General features: G+C 42.0%; 1 protein-coding gene across 1 annotated transcript in view; it reads left to right on the top strand.

Moving 5' to 3' along the window:
• The window catches only part of ppargc1b (peroxisome proliferator-activated receptor gamma, coactivator 1 beta), a 115,883-nt gene extending 104,276 nt beyond the window's left edge, over positions 1-11,607 (top strand). Inside the window, 6 exon segments of the mRNA XM_022213998.2 lie at positions 183-840; positions 2,184-2,241; positions 2,472-2,590; positions 3,377-3,411; positions 3,414-3,503; positions 5,616-11,607. Coding sequence (XP_022069690.2) covers positions 183-840; positions 2,184-2,241; positions 2,472-2,590; positions 3,377-3,411; positions 3,414-3,503; positions 5,616-5,707 — 1,052 coding nt within the window. The 3' untranslated portion in view covers positions 5,708-11,607.
• The last annotated feature ends 1,408 nt before the right edge of the window (positions 11,608-13,015 follow it).

Genomic DNA, 13,015 nt, shown 5'->3' with positions numbered 1-13,015 from the left:
TGATGAATGTGACTAATGTGAGTAAATGTAAATACTGCAGCTCACAGTCCATTAGCTTAACACAAAGACTTGGAGCATGGGGGAGCAGCGCCGCTCTGTCTAGTGCTAACGAAACACACTGCAGAAAGAGCATGTTTTGATACTTGGGGTCTCATCTGCATATCTCTTCCCTCCTCACTCAGGTCTCACCCCTCCCACCACCCCACCTCACAAACCTGTGGAAGATGAGCTCTTTAAGCCCGCAGAGGGAGGTAAGAGTGGCGGCGGAGTGAGTGGCAGCAGCAGCGGCGATGGTGGAGGAGGCAACAGCGAGTCTGTCCACCCGGCTTCGAACACCAACGTTGCCACGAAGGGCTCATCCTGGCTGAGCCGCGCTCACCACCAGCGGAAGCTGCCAGAGCAGACAGAGCTGTATGCCCAACTGCGACGCATGGGCCAGGCCGGCGACAGCGACACCCACCGCCACTTTGGCGACCACGATTACTGTGTGCTGAGCCTCGGGGAGAGCCGCAAACGCAGTGCTGCCATTCTGGACGCCATGTTGCAGGCACAAGGAGGGAGCGATGGAGCCGGCGGCCCAGCACCCAAAGCAGCTGATGATCAGGTGTTGGATGAAAATGAAAAGGAGGACGAGGAGAGGCTGGTGACGTCAGAAATCTCTGAGCCACAGGACCAGGAGACGACCGTGGTGATCTCCTTCTCACCGCCATCGGACTGCCAGTCACCAGCTGCCACACCACCAGCTTCTGAAGAAGAGGCGGAGCGTTCGTCAGCATCACGCTCACCCTCGCCCACCCTCCACCTGTGTCCAGACTCCCCATCCAGCAAGACAGACTCCAGGTAAGACAACGAGTGCGAACAGGGTAAAGGGACTGAAACATTAAGAGAGAAAATAGAAAATTCTCATCCTTGCATTTTACATATTGGGATACAACATATGATCTGTTGAGGCAGAGGTCTGCTCTCCATGAGTCTGGTTCCGCTGCTCTAGTCAGCTGGACTGCTCAGTGACATTGGACATTGGCGGTTCAAATCCCGGTCAGGGCCGAGTTGTCCAGTGAGGACTCTTCGGCAAAGTCCTTAGTGCTGCCTCCACCTACCTACCTCATGTTGTATCTACTCTCAGATGTACGTTGCTTTGGATAAAAGCGTCTGCTAAATGGAACTGTAGAATTGTGGAATTGATAGAGGTCTGGTCTGCTAAAAGGGAATTGTTGGATTAGTTGAGTTTCTCACTAATATAACCTAGGTTCTTAATCTTAATATTTAAATTTGTCTGATACATTTGTAACTTTTAATCTAATTTTCCTTTTGCAAAACATTTTAAATTTAATTAATTAAACAATGGTCACTTGACCCATATCATATCAGCCAACCCTAGAGCCAAAGCTAGGGTTAGGATTAACCATGACTTTCACGTAAATTTTAAATCTGCAGGCAGAAATAAACTGAAAACAATCAAAGTCTGGGTAATGATTTTAAATTTAAAGTAAAATGTAGTTACAGCTTAACAATTTTACTTGAAATTTGCTATTTTAAATCCATTTTTAATGTAGCACAAGTTCAAAACAAGTCATCTCCAGGCAATATAATGTTAAAGACAAAAACCCAAAAGTTCCCTTTGTGCAAGCTCTCGGTTGAATAAACCAGGAAGAAACTTACAGAATCAGGCTTAGGGAGGACAGTCATCTGCCTTACCGGGCTGGGGTGAGTGTATTGCAGAAAGAGACAGGGATGGCAAAGAGAAACAAAAAGTAAAGGAGAGCCACCACTGGAAGGTTGGTTTAGACAAAATTACTTGCAGATGTTCTGGGAGAGACAGAACAAATCAGAAATCTCAGTATTCAGTAGTTAAAGGTAGAGTCTGTATCCTGGAAACTTTTTGAACACTTGAGCATGTGTCACACTGGCTGTCCCTACCTGTCTTCTATCTTTTAAGAAACCTTCGCTGAATGAAACTGAATACTAAGGCAGCACAGTTTCACTTGACTGTCCATTTTATTTCTGTACATGAGAATAATAAAGAGACGCCTCACTGCAGCTGGGAGAAGAAAGAGATTTTTTTTTTTTGCCACAGTTCCCCTGTTTCTTCATGTCTGACATTTCAGTTTCACCTTGTGTCCGTCCTTATCTCACTTGCCATCCTCTCTCTCTCTCCCCTTTTCTACCTTGTCCTCCTTTAGTGAGAACTCGGAGATCTGTCCTGACGACAAGCAGAGGAACAAAGCCAAGTCCGATGAGGTACAGAACATTTGTGCTCTGCGGTCCTCTGCATACTGCAATGCTATTGAATTAAAGAAACTTATCTGCTTAAGAAAGTTTAAAAAGCAAACTACATGTCACTAGCCATGAGCTCACTAGTGAGGTTTGCATACCTTTAGCAAACGGTTTAGGTTGCTTTGGTTCCCACATCTGTCACTATTCTGCATTGTCCTTTGTCCTGACTGTTGCCATGGTTTCGCTGTTGCCAGGAAAACTGCCAGGTGTTTTACATCCACAACCTGCCCAGCAGCGTGACCCAGAACATGCTGAGGAAACGCTTCCAGGTTTTCGGCAAAGCAGAGGACTGCAAAGTCATCATCTGCAATGAGTGAGTGTCCTGATCTAGATTCTAGTAACTTTTGTGATGATGCAGCAAACCATGCAGCTCTTTTAAACATGTGGAGCAATTGTAGTGTTTGTGGAAGACATTTTATAAACATGGATTAAGTACAGCAAAAGGAAATGAGCAAGAACAGAGAGGATTCGTCAAAGGGGTTGTGTCACTCATCTGTTTGGTTGTCTCCGTCTTATACCTCCTTCCTTTTTTCTACATGCTTTGATCACAGCTCAGATGCAGAAATATTTCCTTGCTTTGAGCTCTGCAAAGTTGATACTGAATTATAGATACCCACTAAGTGCAAACCAGTGAGACACCTGACACAGACAGCAGCTCCCAGTTCAAACTTTATCCGTAAAGTTATAATGTTTTTAGATGCCTTCAGGAGTTCTGGTCCCTTACACCCTAGAAATGAAAAACAACTTAGACTTTCTCCACTTGAATCATGACGACAGCACTGACCTCAGACCTGCAGTTGGTCCCTCGGCATTGACTTGTCGTTGGACACTCTTCCTAAACAGTCAGAATGGGTCAGTTACAAAAGATAAATTTCCCCATGGGAACTAATGAAACGTGACTGTGAAAAGTTTAAATTATCAAAGGAGAACTCCTTCTGGAGCAGACCAACCCCAGATTTTAGAATGTGATGTGGATTGTGATGTTAATGCAAATGTCTTATTTTTGTCTATTCCACTTTTGAAACTGACGCGTAATGGAACATTTTTTACTCCTCATGTGCTAATAGTCGCATGTCTGTGTCTCCACCTGTGGTTTCAGGGAGCGCTGTGGGGTGATAAAGATTCGTCAGTCGGGGGTCAGAGACACTGGAGAGAACGGGAGACTGTTTTTCAGAATGGACCTGCAGGGGTACGGAGGATGACGAGGAAACGCTACATAGACTTAGGTAATGAAACTTTTTTTCCTGGTGTCAGTTTTCTTCAAGCCAGGTTTTGCATCTTGCAGTAAACCAAAACAGGAGCAATATCAATAGACATTGTGGGAAAATGCTAGCCTAGCCGCGCTAGACCCAGATCTGAAGACGCAAGGGTCTCGGAACTCTCGACAGGGAGGGAGGCGGGCTAAAAGGTTCTCTTTCAAATCACTCTGCAGCAACTGGGTAGGTATACAACCAATCAGCGCAACAAATAGGCTGACGTAGTTCCTAGAGCGCCGGAAATCAGAGGATGTGGGAGTTCGGTGAAGCCTTATTTATACAGTCAATGGGTCAATTTTAGCTTCAAATCTTTAAGGGCTGTGGCCAAAGCCGAGTCGAAAGATAACTGTTTATTGTGCGCAGCCATCTTCTTGTCTATCCTTGTTTCTATGGTTGTTTCCGGTTGTTTCTGTCAGAATCGTCGCGCCTCTGTCGTCACTTAGTTACGCCCGCCTTCTGACTCTACACTTCATGGTGATTCGTCAGCCAGTTTTAGGAGCATCCAACCTCGAGGCTTACCGAGGGTAACTAGACCGACCCTGGCAGAGAATTAAATTCGTTGCCGTGGGTTGTCTAGTGCGGCTAGGCTAGGAAAATGCTGCACCAGCAGAGATGCAAAACAACATAGTCAATGAAAAGCTGTCTTGAGTTTCCAGTCACACGAGAGGGCAGCACAGCAGAATTATTCTGGCAATGTTGCAACTTTACTACAAGTGTTGGAAGCTTGGTGAAATGCTGAATGCTAGTGATTAATAGTAGCTAGTTTAATTTATGACAAATTTGTCAGATGGTTTGCAGTTTAGGAATGGTGATAATTAACATTTTAAAATGTACCCCAGTTTGGCGTCTGATCCAATACTTTAATTTCATTTTGGGAAAGCGGAAGATGTTGCAGGGACCAAATCTAGCAATTTAGCAACAAAAGAGTGACAGTTGTGTTATTGTGAAGTTGTGGCCAGGCACACAGTGCAACTGGAGCACCTAAGCGGGCAACACAGTTCAGGTGGTTTGTGCTGAATGTTAGAATAGGCTCTGCGTTGACTGCCAGAGCCCGAGGGAAAAATTCCCACTGCACATCTCTGTGAATGTCAAAGAAAATGACAAGCATGCTCTTGGTATGCTTCTGACGTGAAGCATGCTCTCTGGATTTGGAGAATATTTCCACTATAAAAATGGCTGTTTCTTCTGAGGGTCCACATGACATCAATTTTTGTTATGCCCCCCAAGGCCAGAGAGTGTGCAGCCCAAAATTTGTGTCCAAACATGCCACTACCCTACAAGGGCAACAGTGAATATATACACTGATCAGTGAATAACATTGATTATATTGGTACGATATGCCATTCAACTGGAAAACCTTGAATTTTGGCATCCATGTTGATGAGACATAGATACCCAAATAACATTGTTCTATAACAAGCACACTCTCTCATGCAAACGGAAACCCCAAATGTCACTGGCGGAAAATCCCCACAGGAAAATGCACCCCACCACATTGCAAAAACATCAAACAATCAAAAACATTCTGAGGATCATGACAGTCAGCCAAGATGCTGATTTGACCTCCAAACTTCTTAGACCCCATTCTGATCAAGCATCAACAGGATGCAGTGGAACAAGTTTGATTCACAGACGCCACACTGCACTCCTACAATATTCAAAGAATCCACCGCCAACGTGCTGGTGCCAGACCCCATAGGAGAGGTCTTCTTGGGTCAATGGTTCGGAGCATTTTTGTCAACATAAGGGGGACCTGTGCAGTGTTTGGCAGGTGGTTTAATGTTGTGACTGATTGGTGTAGGTACAACCATGTACCTAACAGTCTTCCCAGCAGATTCCTGCAGACTACAGGAAGTAATACAGTAGCACCACTGTGAATGTCCAGAGCTGTTCATGTTCAGGTTTGCAGGACTTGACACAGAATTCCCTGCTCCAGTTTAAGGTCCATGGTGAAACAGCAAATGCACAATAACACATGTAACAGCAGTCCCACAACTTTTTGATTGTACAAGGACAAATTTGACTTTAAACTGAGCATGCGTTTCCTGCCCTTAATACCTCCCTTGTGTTTCTGTGCTTTAGATGAGGCAGGTCCGGGCCCTGTGAAGAGCAAGTACGATGCACTGGACTTTGACACTCTACTGAAAGAGGCCCAGAAGTCCCTGCACCGCTGACAGTACAGCGCCACTGACTGGCCAGCCTTAGTAAACTGCAGCAACACCCCTCCAACAACACGGCTCTGCCCTGAGACAGGCCTCTCAGTACCTCCACGCAAGGCAACCTCGCAAAATGTTTACATTTTTACCATTGGAATAAAGTAACAATAAGGACCTTGTTTTTTAATTTTCTTTCACCGGAGGATACTGCTTAAAAACGAGGAAGCCACTGGGAGTCCGGAGGGGTTAAGAGACAATGGAGGAAACAGGACTTTAAACAGCAATGGTACAACAATTACAAACAATATTGATACAGTTCTCCACTGAACAACAGTAACAACAAAGCTGCTTCCCGTCTGTGTTGGTGACTTCATCGCCCTGCCTTGGACGAGCGGGCATGAGAGACCTGTAGCAAATCCTTGCTATCCCTGCGTTGCGTTGGTCGTCGTGGTGTGTGTTCCTGCGTGTGCGTGTTCTTTGTTCTGTTTTGTATAAAAAAAAGAAAAATCTCCCTCTTTCCAGTCACGAGTGGTGAACCTGCAAGCTGTGTTCACTTGTGTGGTTGTATAACCTGAAAAAAAAAGAACCCTGCTTTGTTTTAGCGAAAAATTGTGGATGTTATAAATTTTAAAATCTATTGTGTGTGTGTTATGGACAAAGAATATAACAAAAACCATTTAACGTAATCATTTGATGACTGATAAAGTTTACAAATCTAAAATGAAGAAAAAAATCATGTTTTTTTCTTTTTTGTAATTGTAGTGCTTCCTTGATTTGATCTATGCACTGTAAGGAGGTAAATGTCTCTGCTGTCCTCCACTTCCCCTCTTTTATCTCCAACTCTGCCATGCTGACTATTTTGGCTTCTGCTGCTGGCTGCTGCAGGTTGTGTTTGACAGGTGCTTCATACATTAAGACCTCATCTAAGATTTGGGGAAAATGAAATCATTTTCGGCATTGTTTACATCCTGTTAAAAGGCAGTAAAAAGTTACTGGAAAAGTACTTACCTCGAATGTTGCACGTGTAAATTAGCTTTAGTTGAGTTTCATAGATCCTGTACTGTTGACATCCAACTTCATGTTACATGCCTGAACTGGGTCAAAAAGAAGCTATAAGTGCAACAAAGTTTTTTAAAAAAAGGGTTGTAAATATTTACTGCCTGGAGTTAAGGCATTTTTAAGGATTCATGTTTGTTTTAAAAATACAAATAAATGTTGATTTTAAAAAAGTTTTACGGTCAGGATTGGGCTAGGATAAATTCAGGCTTATGGTGAAGCTGACCATGCATGGAAAGGTACTTAAGTTAATGGTTGGATACAATTAACTAGTTCTTGGTTAAGTAATGGCCAAGTTTTACTTACCCTGGCATACTCAGAAGTTCAACAGTGGCAAATTTATTTATGGACATCCACAATCACAACCGCTGACAAGTGTTAGCCCTTTGATGCATTGGGTCACAAGTGACCCAAATCCGATGGAAAATGGTTATCTCCTGACCCATGCTGCGCATCAAAGGGTTAAGAACATTTTTCCCTTGTCTAGAGAGTCTTCTTGTATCTTTGATAAGGTCCCACTGAACATGTGTCCAACAACGGCTGCAGCCTAAAGACCCCTTCACCCCCCGAATGCCACAGCCAATGCAACAGTTACTGTTTACATTTGGACTGCAGCAAGCAGGGCAAAATGGGGAAATAAAGATGGTAGCCACTGGCGCTTTTATATCATACTCGATATGAATTCATCACTTTTGCACTTTGTCCAGACCATTCCGGTTCTAGTATCTTTCACACTAAGTTCATCTGTAAATGAATTCAACCATTTCGATTGTCTAGGAATCATTTGTCTTCGCAACATTAGTGCCCGACATAAGGTTAAGCAAAGTACGGCAAACAACATAACCAGTTCTCTTCGCTATAATCCACTCATGGCCATAGCTAGAAATAGAAGAATCCGTTGGTTCAAATGGAATGTATTCAAGAATCTGAATGTAATCATCAGGTTTTCCCCATTCCTGCTTGCCCAAAGATTGTGGAGCCTTCTGGTGCTTTAAAGGTAGACTTGCTTAGTCATCTGGGTGACTGCATGAGAGTGGTTCTGGCTTAAAGTGCAGTCTGGGTGGCACCAAATTTACATTCCTGATGCAGCCAGTAGCAGCAAGCCGTGAAAAGGGAGAGAGCCTCCAAGCCTGCCAATCTGGTGGCACCAAACTGCCACCAATAATACAAGCCAGGGAACAAGCAAGGGATCGGCCGAAACGTAACGAACAGAGCAGTCAGTCGGGAATTAGACTTCTCGTCTGGGAGGTACTGTATCAGATGAGCATCTCTACCTCACATCCATCCGTCCCTGCTCTCCCTGTCTTTTTTAGTTCTACTGGATGCTCTCCCCCTCCTCTTTTATAAGTCTTTCACTCTGTTTAGTTTTGTTTTTTGTTGGAAATGTTCTCTGTGTGAGGGTTTTCTCAGCAGTTATGGGTATTATGGGGCTTTGTCTTTCCTTCGTTTGCCTCATAACGGTTTCTAGCGTGTCCGTTACTTGGAGTCTCAACCGTGTGTCCTTGTGTACCTGAATGTTTTGTCTTTGTCTCGTGTTGGAGTTGGACACCGACAGCGAGGGGTTGAACGGCGGTTTGGTGGTTGGCTGGTCCTCGAGTGCGATTCGCGGGGGGGAGGAGATTCCCAATCTTCACTCACCCCTGCACTTGTTGTCACATTTTCTTTCGGGGCGCACCAATCCTGCTGATTTCCCTGCTCTTCCTCTCCTTAACGCAGTCCGACTCTTTCTCTTTCTCTATCTCTATCTTAAACTCTCTTCTGTCTTTCTGTGGGTTCAACGCCTTGTTTCCGGGTCTTCCCTAAACCCTGATACTAAGGTTGCCCACTTTTTGTCAGATATTCCCTCTTTCCCCTCCCTTTTCCTTGTCCGTTCTCTATCTAATCAACTCCTTGGTAACACACAAAAAATTGAATGTTTACATCACTTGATTCTCCTTTGACTTTATTAGGAACGCACACTAAGTACAAAGGCGCCTTATTCAGTGTTTAAAACTAAAATAACAGCAAGTGAAGTGGCCTAGAAGGAGGCTCCTTCTGCAGGCTTACCGATGTCCAAAACTAACAAAAACAATTTAGTGCTATACATACTGATTGAGAAACAAGGTGTCGACTATTAAAAGGAAAAAATATATATATTAATTTAAACTAATTACGAACAACTGAATGAGTATTTGTGCTTAGTATGTATACTACTAAAAAGTGAGAGAATGTGCTGGTTTACATATTAAAAAAGAAAATATAATATATGAATATATAATGTGTATATAGCACTATGCCTCATTGTAAACATAAAATGTATTGTGTGTTTATTTTTTTTTTAAAAAGGTGGCGGGTCACAGTTAATCAGACAGGAGATGGTCAGGTTGGTTTTGTTCCAGTGAGTTAATGTTTGTTCAGTACAGGGAGGAAATGAAGGGAAATAATTACACAAAGTCCAAAACTGCTATAAAAGAAAGACAAAAAAATATCCCTTTAGACTATCACACTAGAAGGTTCTATTTCTTTGCCGTTTTTTAAATAACTAATCTTGATTTTTTTTCTTTTGTTCTCTCCTGTTTTCTTAAAAAGCAATCTGAGATGCAATACATAATAATCTTATCATTAAGACAGCCTTTCAGAAAAACTGAGGTAATAATGTACAGCGTGTGGTCGGTTGTTGAGCTATAACACGGGCAATCTTTGAGCTGCGGATTCAATAGGCTACTGTACTATATGTAGACTGCTGTTAAATGAAACAAAAAATGATTTTAAAAAAATCAGGAAAGAATGTGGTCAGTGGCGTCGTAAACACGTATACAAAACAAGTTGTACTAATATAATCTTGCACAAATAATGTCCCAAGTAGTGAAATATCTTCACAATATTTTCCTCCTCGTTGAAAGCTATTGTAACTAAGTTATTACCACATTTTGATGGTGCACAGGCTCGCTCAAATGGAACTTGCTTTGGACACTTGTGTTACAGTAACAGCCAATGACTATACACGTATGACTCTGGTAAAGGAATGTGGGATGGAGGAAAGGAAGGAAGAAAAAAAAGACAGTTGTCGCTGGTTTGACCCCGGTAAATCTCTTCAGACTGGTTGATACAGTTGAGGTGGACACTGTAGAAATCTCCCTCCTGCGTCTTCCCCAAAAAGTAAAAAGGGGTAAAGGGGATGTGGAATTTGTCAAATCAGTGTGCACAGTTTTTAGTTTTTCTCACTGATGACCAAAATGTGACGCCTTTAGTTCAGTTCTTGATTGTTATGTTGGTTGTGAAGGAGGAACTTTCACTGTTTCTGCTTATAATCCAGAATCCAGGCTTGTTTGAGGAGACCTGGAGACTGCAGTTTGTGCTGGGATTTCTACAGTGACTGCCACTGAGCCGGTGAGGGTACCCCCATTGTTCTAGAGGTGAATGACATCCAAACTACCCCATTTTTCATCATGGCAAGCCTTAAAAATCAACTGGGGGGAAAACAAAGCTACCACTAGCTTTTATTATTACCGTTTAAACTCCTTTCCAATCCAACGTGGTTTATTATTGAATAATTACTGACGTAATTAAAACTTTTTTCAATAGCCATATTATAAAAAGGTATATACATATATATGAATATATATTTGTGTGTTTGTGTAGATATCTAGATGATTATATACTTTCTTATAGAAAACTTTGATGTTGATCATTCTCCTCAGTGTTTTGAGAACACGTTGACACATTTCAGCATAATAATACCGCCGTCCGCTTGGTCTAGGTCCTAGATCATCAGGCGGTGAATCCAAAAAAATAAAAAAATATTTTAAAAAAAGAACTTCCAAAGGGAATTACCCTCGTCAGAATGCAATACCTTGCTTTCCACTCTTCATTTCAGAAAAATGGAAAGAAAACCATTAAACTTGATAGGCAAGTTGACCAAAAAAATAATGAAAGTTCTACAATAAAGAGCGCGGCTCGTGGAAAAATGTGATGTTTTCAACGACCTCGTCAGATTCAGTTTTATAGATGTCATGTTTCCGATGCCATGGCCCACTAAAAAAACACTTCTTTGTTTTTTATGTCACCGTTTCTTCAGTTTGGAAAACAATGTATCTGTCAGCTAACTACACCATGAAATGAGCCCCCTACAAGGACAGGAGCGCTGGCAATACCTACACTCTACATCAACATCTACAGTTTGTACGATAAAACCGAAACTAACGGGCGATGTGTTAAACCTGATGGCAACAGTGATGTCAGATACTTAGTAGGGACTGTAAACGATCAAAATCTGCTAAATGCAAAGTGGGTGTTTTGTTTATTTGGTGGAAGAAAATGTTTTGACATAAAGGGCATACATTGTTTCATTGTTGTTTTTCATTACTATTGATTTCATTGTCTATTTACATCTAATGACTATCAAATTCACATAAATGATTTTTTTTCTTTTTTTTAACTTAGTTTTTGGTAAAAACAAAAAAAGGTAAATACTGCTAGTGAGATTTTATATTTTTACATATGTTGGTTTTATTTTGTGTTTCTTCTTTTTTTATTTATACGCCACTTAGTTTGGATGTCTTTAAATGGTGTTTTTTTTTCTTTTCTTTTCTTTGTTTTGTGTGATTTCATATGTCTTGAGAATGTGGAGACAAAGGCATTTCAGTATTTTTGAATTGTTAAAATCTAGTTTCATAGAAGCGGAAGTATCTGATGTTATAAATTATATTTTAATTCATGTAAATAGTTTAAAACAGAAGACTATGGCTTCCTTTTAAACTGAATACATTTCTCTTCAGAGATTGTTTACATTATGAAACTGTAGAGATGTGCTCCTCATATACTGTATAAAGTACATATATTCATTGATTTGCCTCCAAAAAATAAAACCCTAATGAACAAAGTTTTTGTAGCACGCATGGTGATTTTTGTACACTGAGGTCTGCTCAGAGTTGCCTATATATAGTTTTAAAACTTAAAAAATAAAAGCTACAGCTTCTTTTTTTTTTTTTTGATTACTTAGTACCAACCAAGCATCATTTAAACACCGCAGCCTCCCTGAGTATTTTTACTAACCATGTCCATCCCTTTATGACCACAGTGGACCATCTTCTGATGATACTTCCAGCAGGATAATGCACCATATCACAGAACTCAGGTCATGTCTAACTGGTTTCTTGAACATGACAATGACTTCACTGTACTCCAGTGGCCTCCACAGTCACCAGATCTCAATCCAGTTGAACCTTTGGGATGTGGTGGTTGTGGAACGGGAGATTGGCATCATGGATGTTCAGCCGACAAATCTGCAGCAACTGTGTCAATATGGACCAATATGCCACCAAGAATTAAGGCAGTTCTGAAGGCAAAAGGGCCTTCAGCAGAGGGTACCTAATAAAGTTGCCAGCGAGTGCACATCTTCACAAGGTCAATTGAAAAGCTATAGAGGACATGATCCTCCCATCATACTCTATCTTGTCTGTATTTCGGCACATGGGGAAATCTTAGTGAATGTATAATTTCTTGTGATTTGTTTCAGGTTGACTTCCTATTCTGTGTCTTCTTAGCAATCACTGCCGCAACAAGTCCCCTCTCTCTTTAGGAAGCGTCAAAATGATCCTGCCTTGTGCCTGTTTGTGTACAGGTGAGTGTTGCTAACACGCTTGCTAACACAAGTACTGTGAGACTGCAGCGTATCTATTCTGTGGAGAGGTTCAGCTTCACAAAGCGCCATGCTCTGCTGCCGATGGGTGCGCACACACACACACACTAATGGACGCTCCCTCTCTCCAGTCATCCCCCAGTTAAACAGCACCCTATTAACAGGCCGCTGGCAATTTTCCGCCTGGCTAGACTGTGATTCACATGTCAGCGACTGCACTGATGATGTCTGTGCACGGGACATCACTATGGCAGCACGGCTGCACTGATGGTCTCTAATCTCCTGCCATTCTCACACCAGCAAAAACACATAGGAGCGTTTATGTTTCACAAAACCCCCGAGGCTATGAGGAAGGAGGAAAATGTGTCAGGTGGAATATTAGTTGGATTCCACCTGGTATGGAGCAAAATGGCCCTTGAGAGGGAAGAAATGAGAACAAAAATACGAGGAAACAACAAACCTAAGGTGGAGAGCAACATAATGACCAGTCAGTTTATTCCAGTTTTAGATATTTAGTTCTCCAGTCTGTTTTGCTTTTCCTGGTGAAAGCTGTATTTAGAGTCCAACATCTCCAAAAATATAAACCCCAGAGCTGTGAAAATTTGTGAGGACACAGACCACATTGTTTCCAGAAGCTACAAAAGGTCAAG

The sequence above is a fragment of the Acanthochromis polyacanthus genome, chromosome 10 (genome assembly GCF_021347895.1).
Source record: "Acanthochromis polyacanthus isolate Apoly-LR-REF ecotype Palm Island chromosome 10, KAUST_Apoly_ChrSc, whole genome shotgun sequence".
Classification (NCBI taxonomy): Eukaryota; Metazoa; Chordata; class Actinopteri; family Pomacentridae; genus Acanthochromis; species Acanthochromis polyacanthus.
Note: the sequence above shows the minus strand (reverse complement) of the source record. Positions and strands in the feature narration are given on the sequence as shown.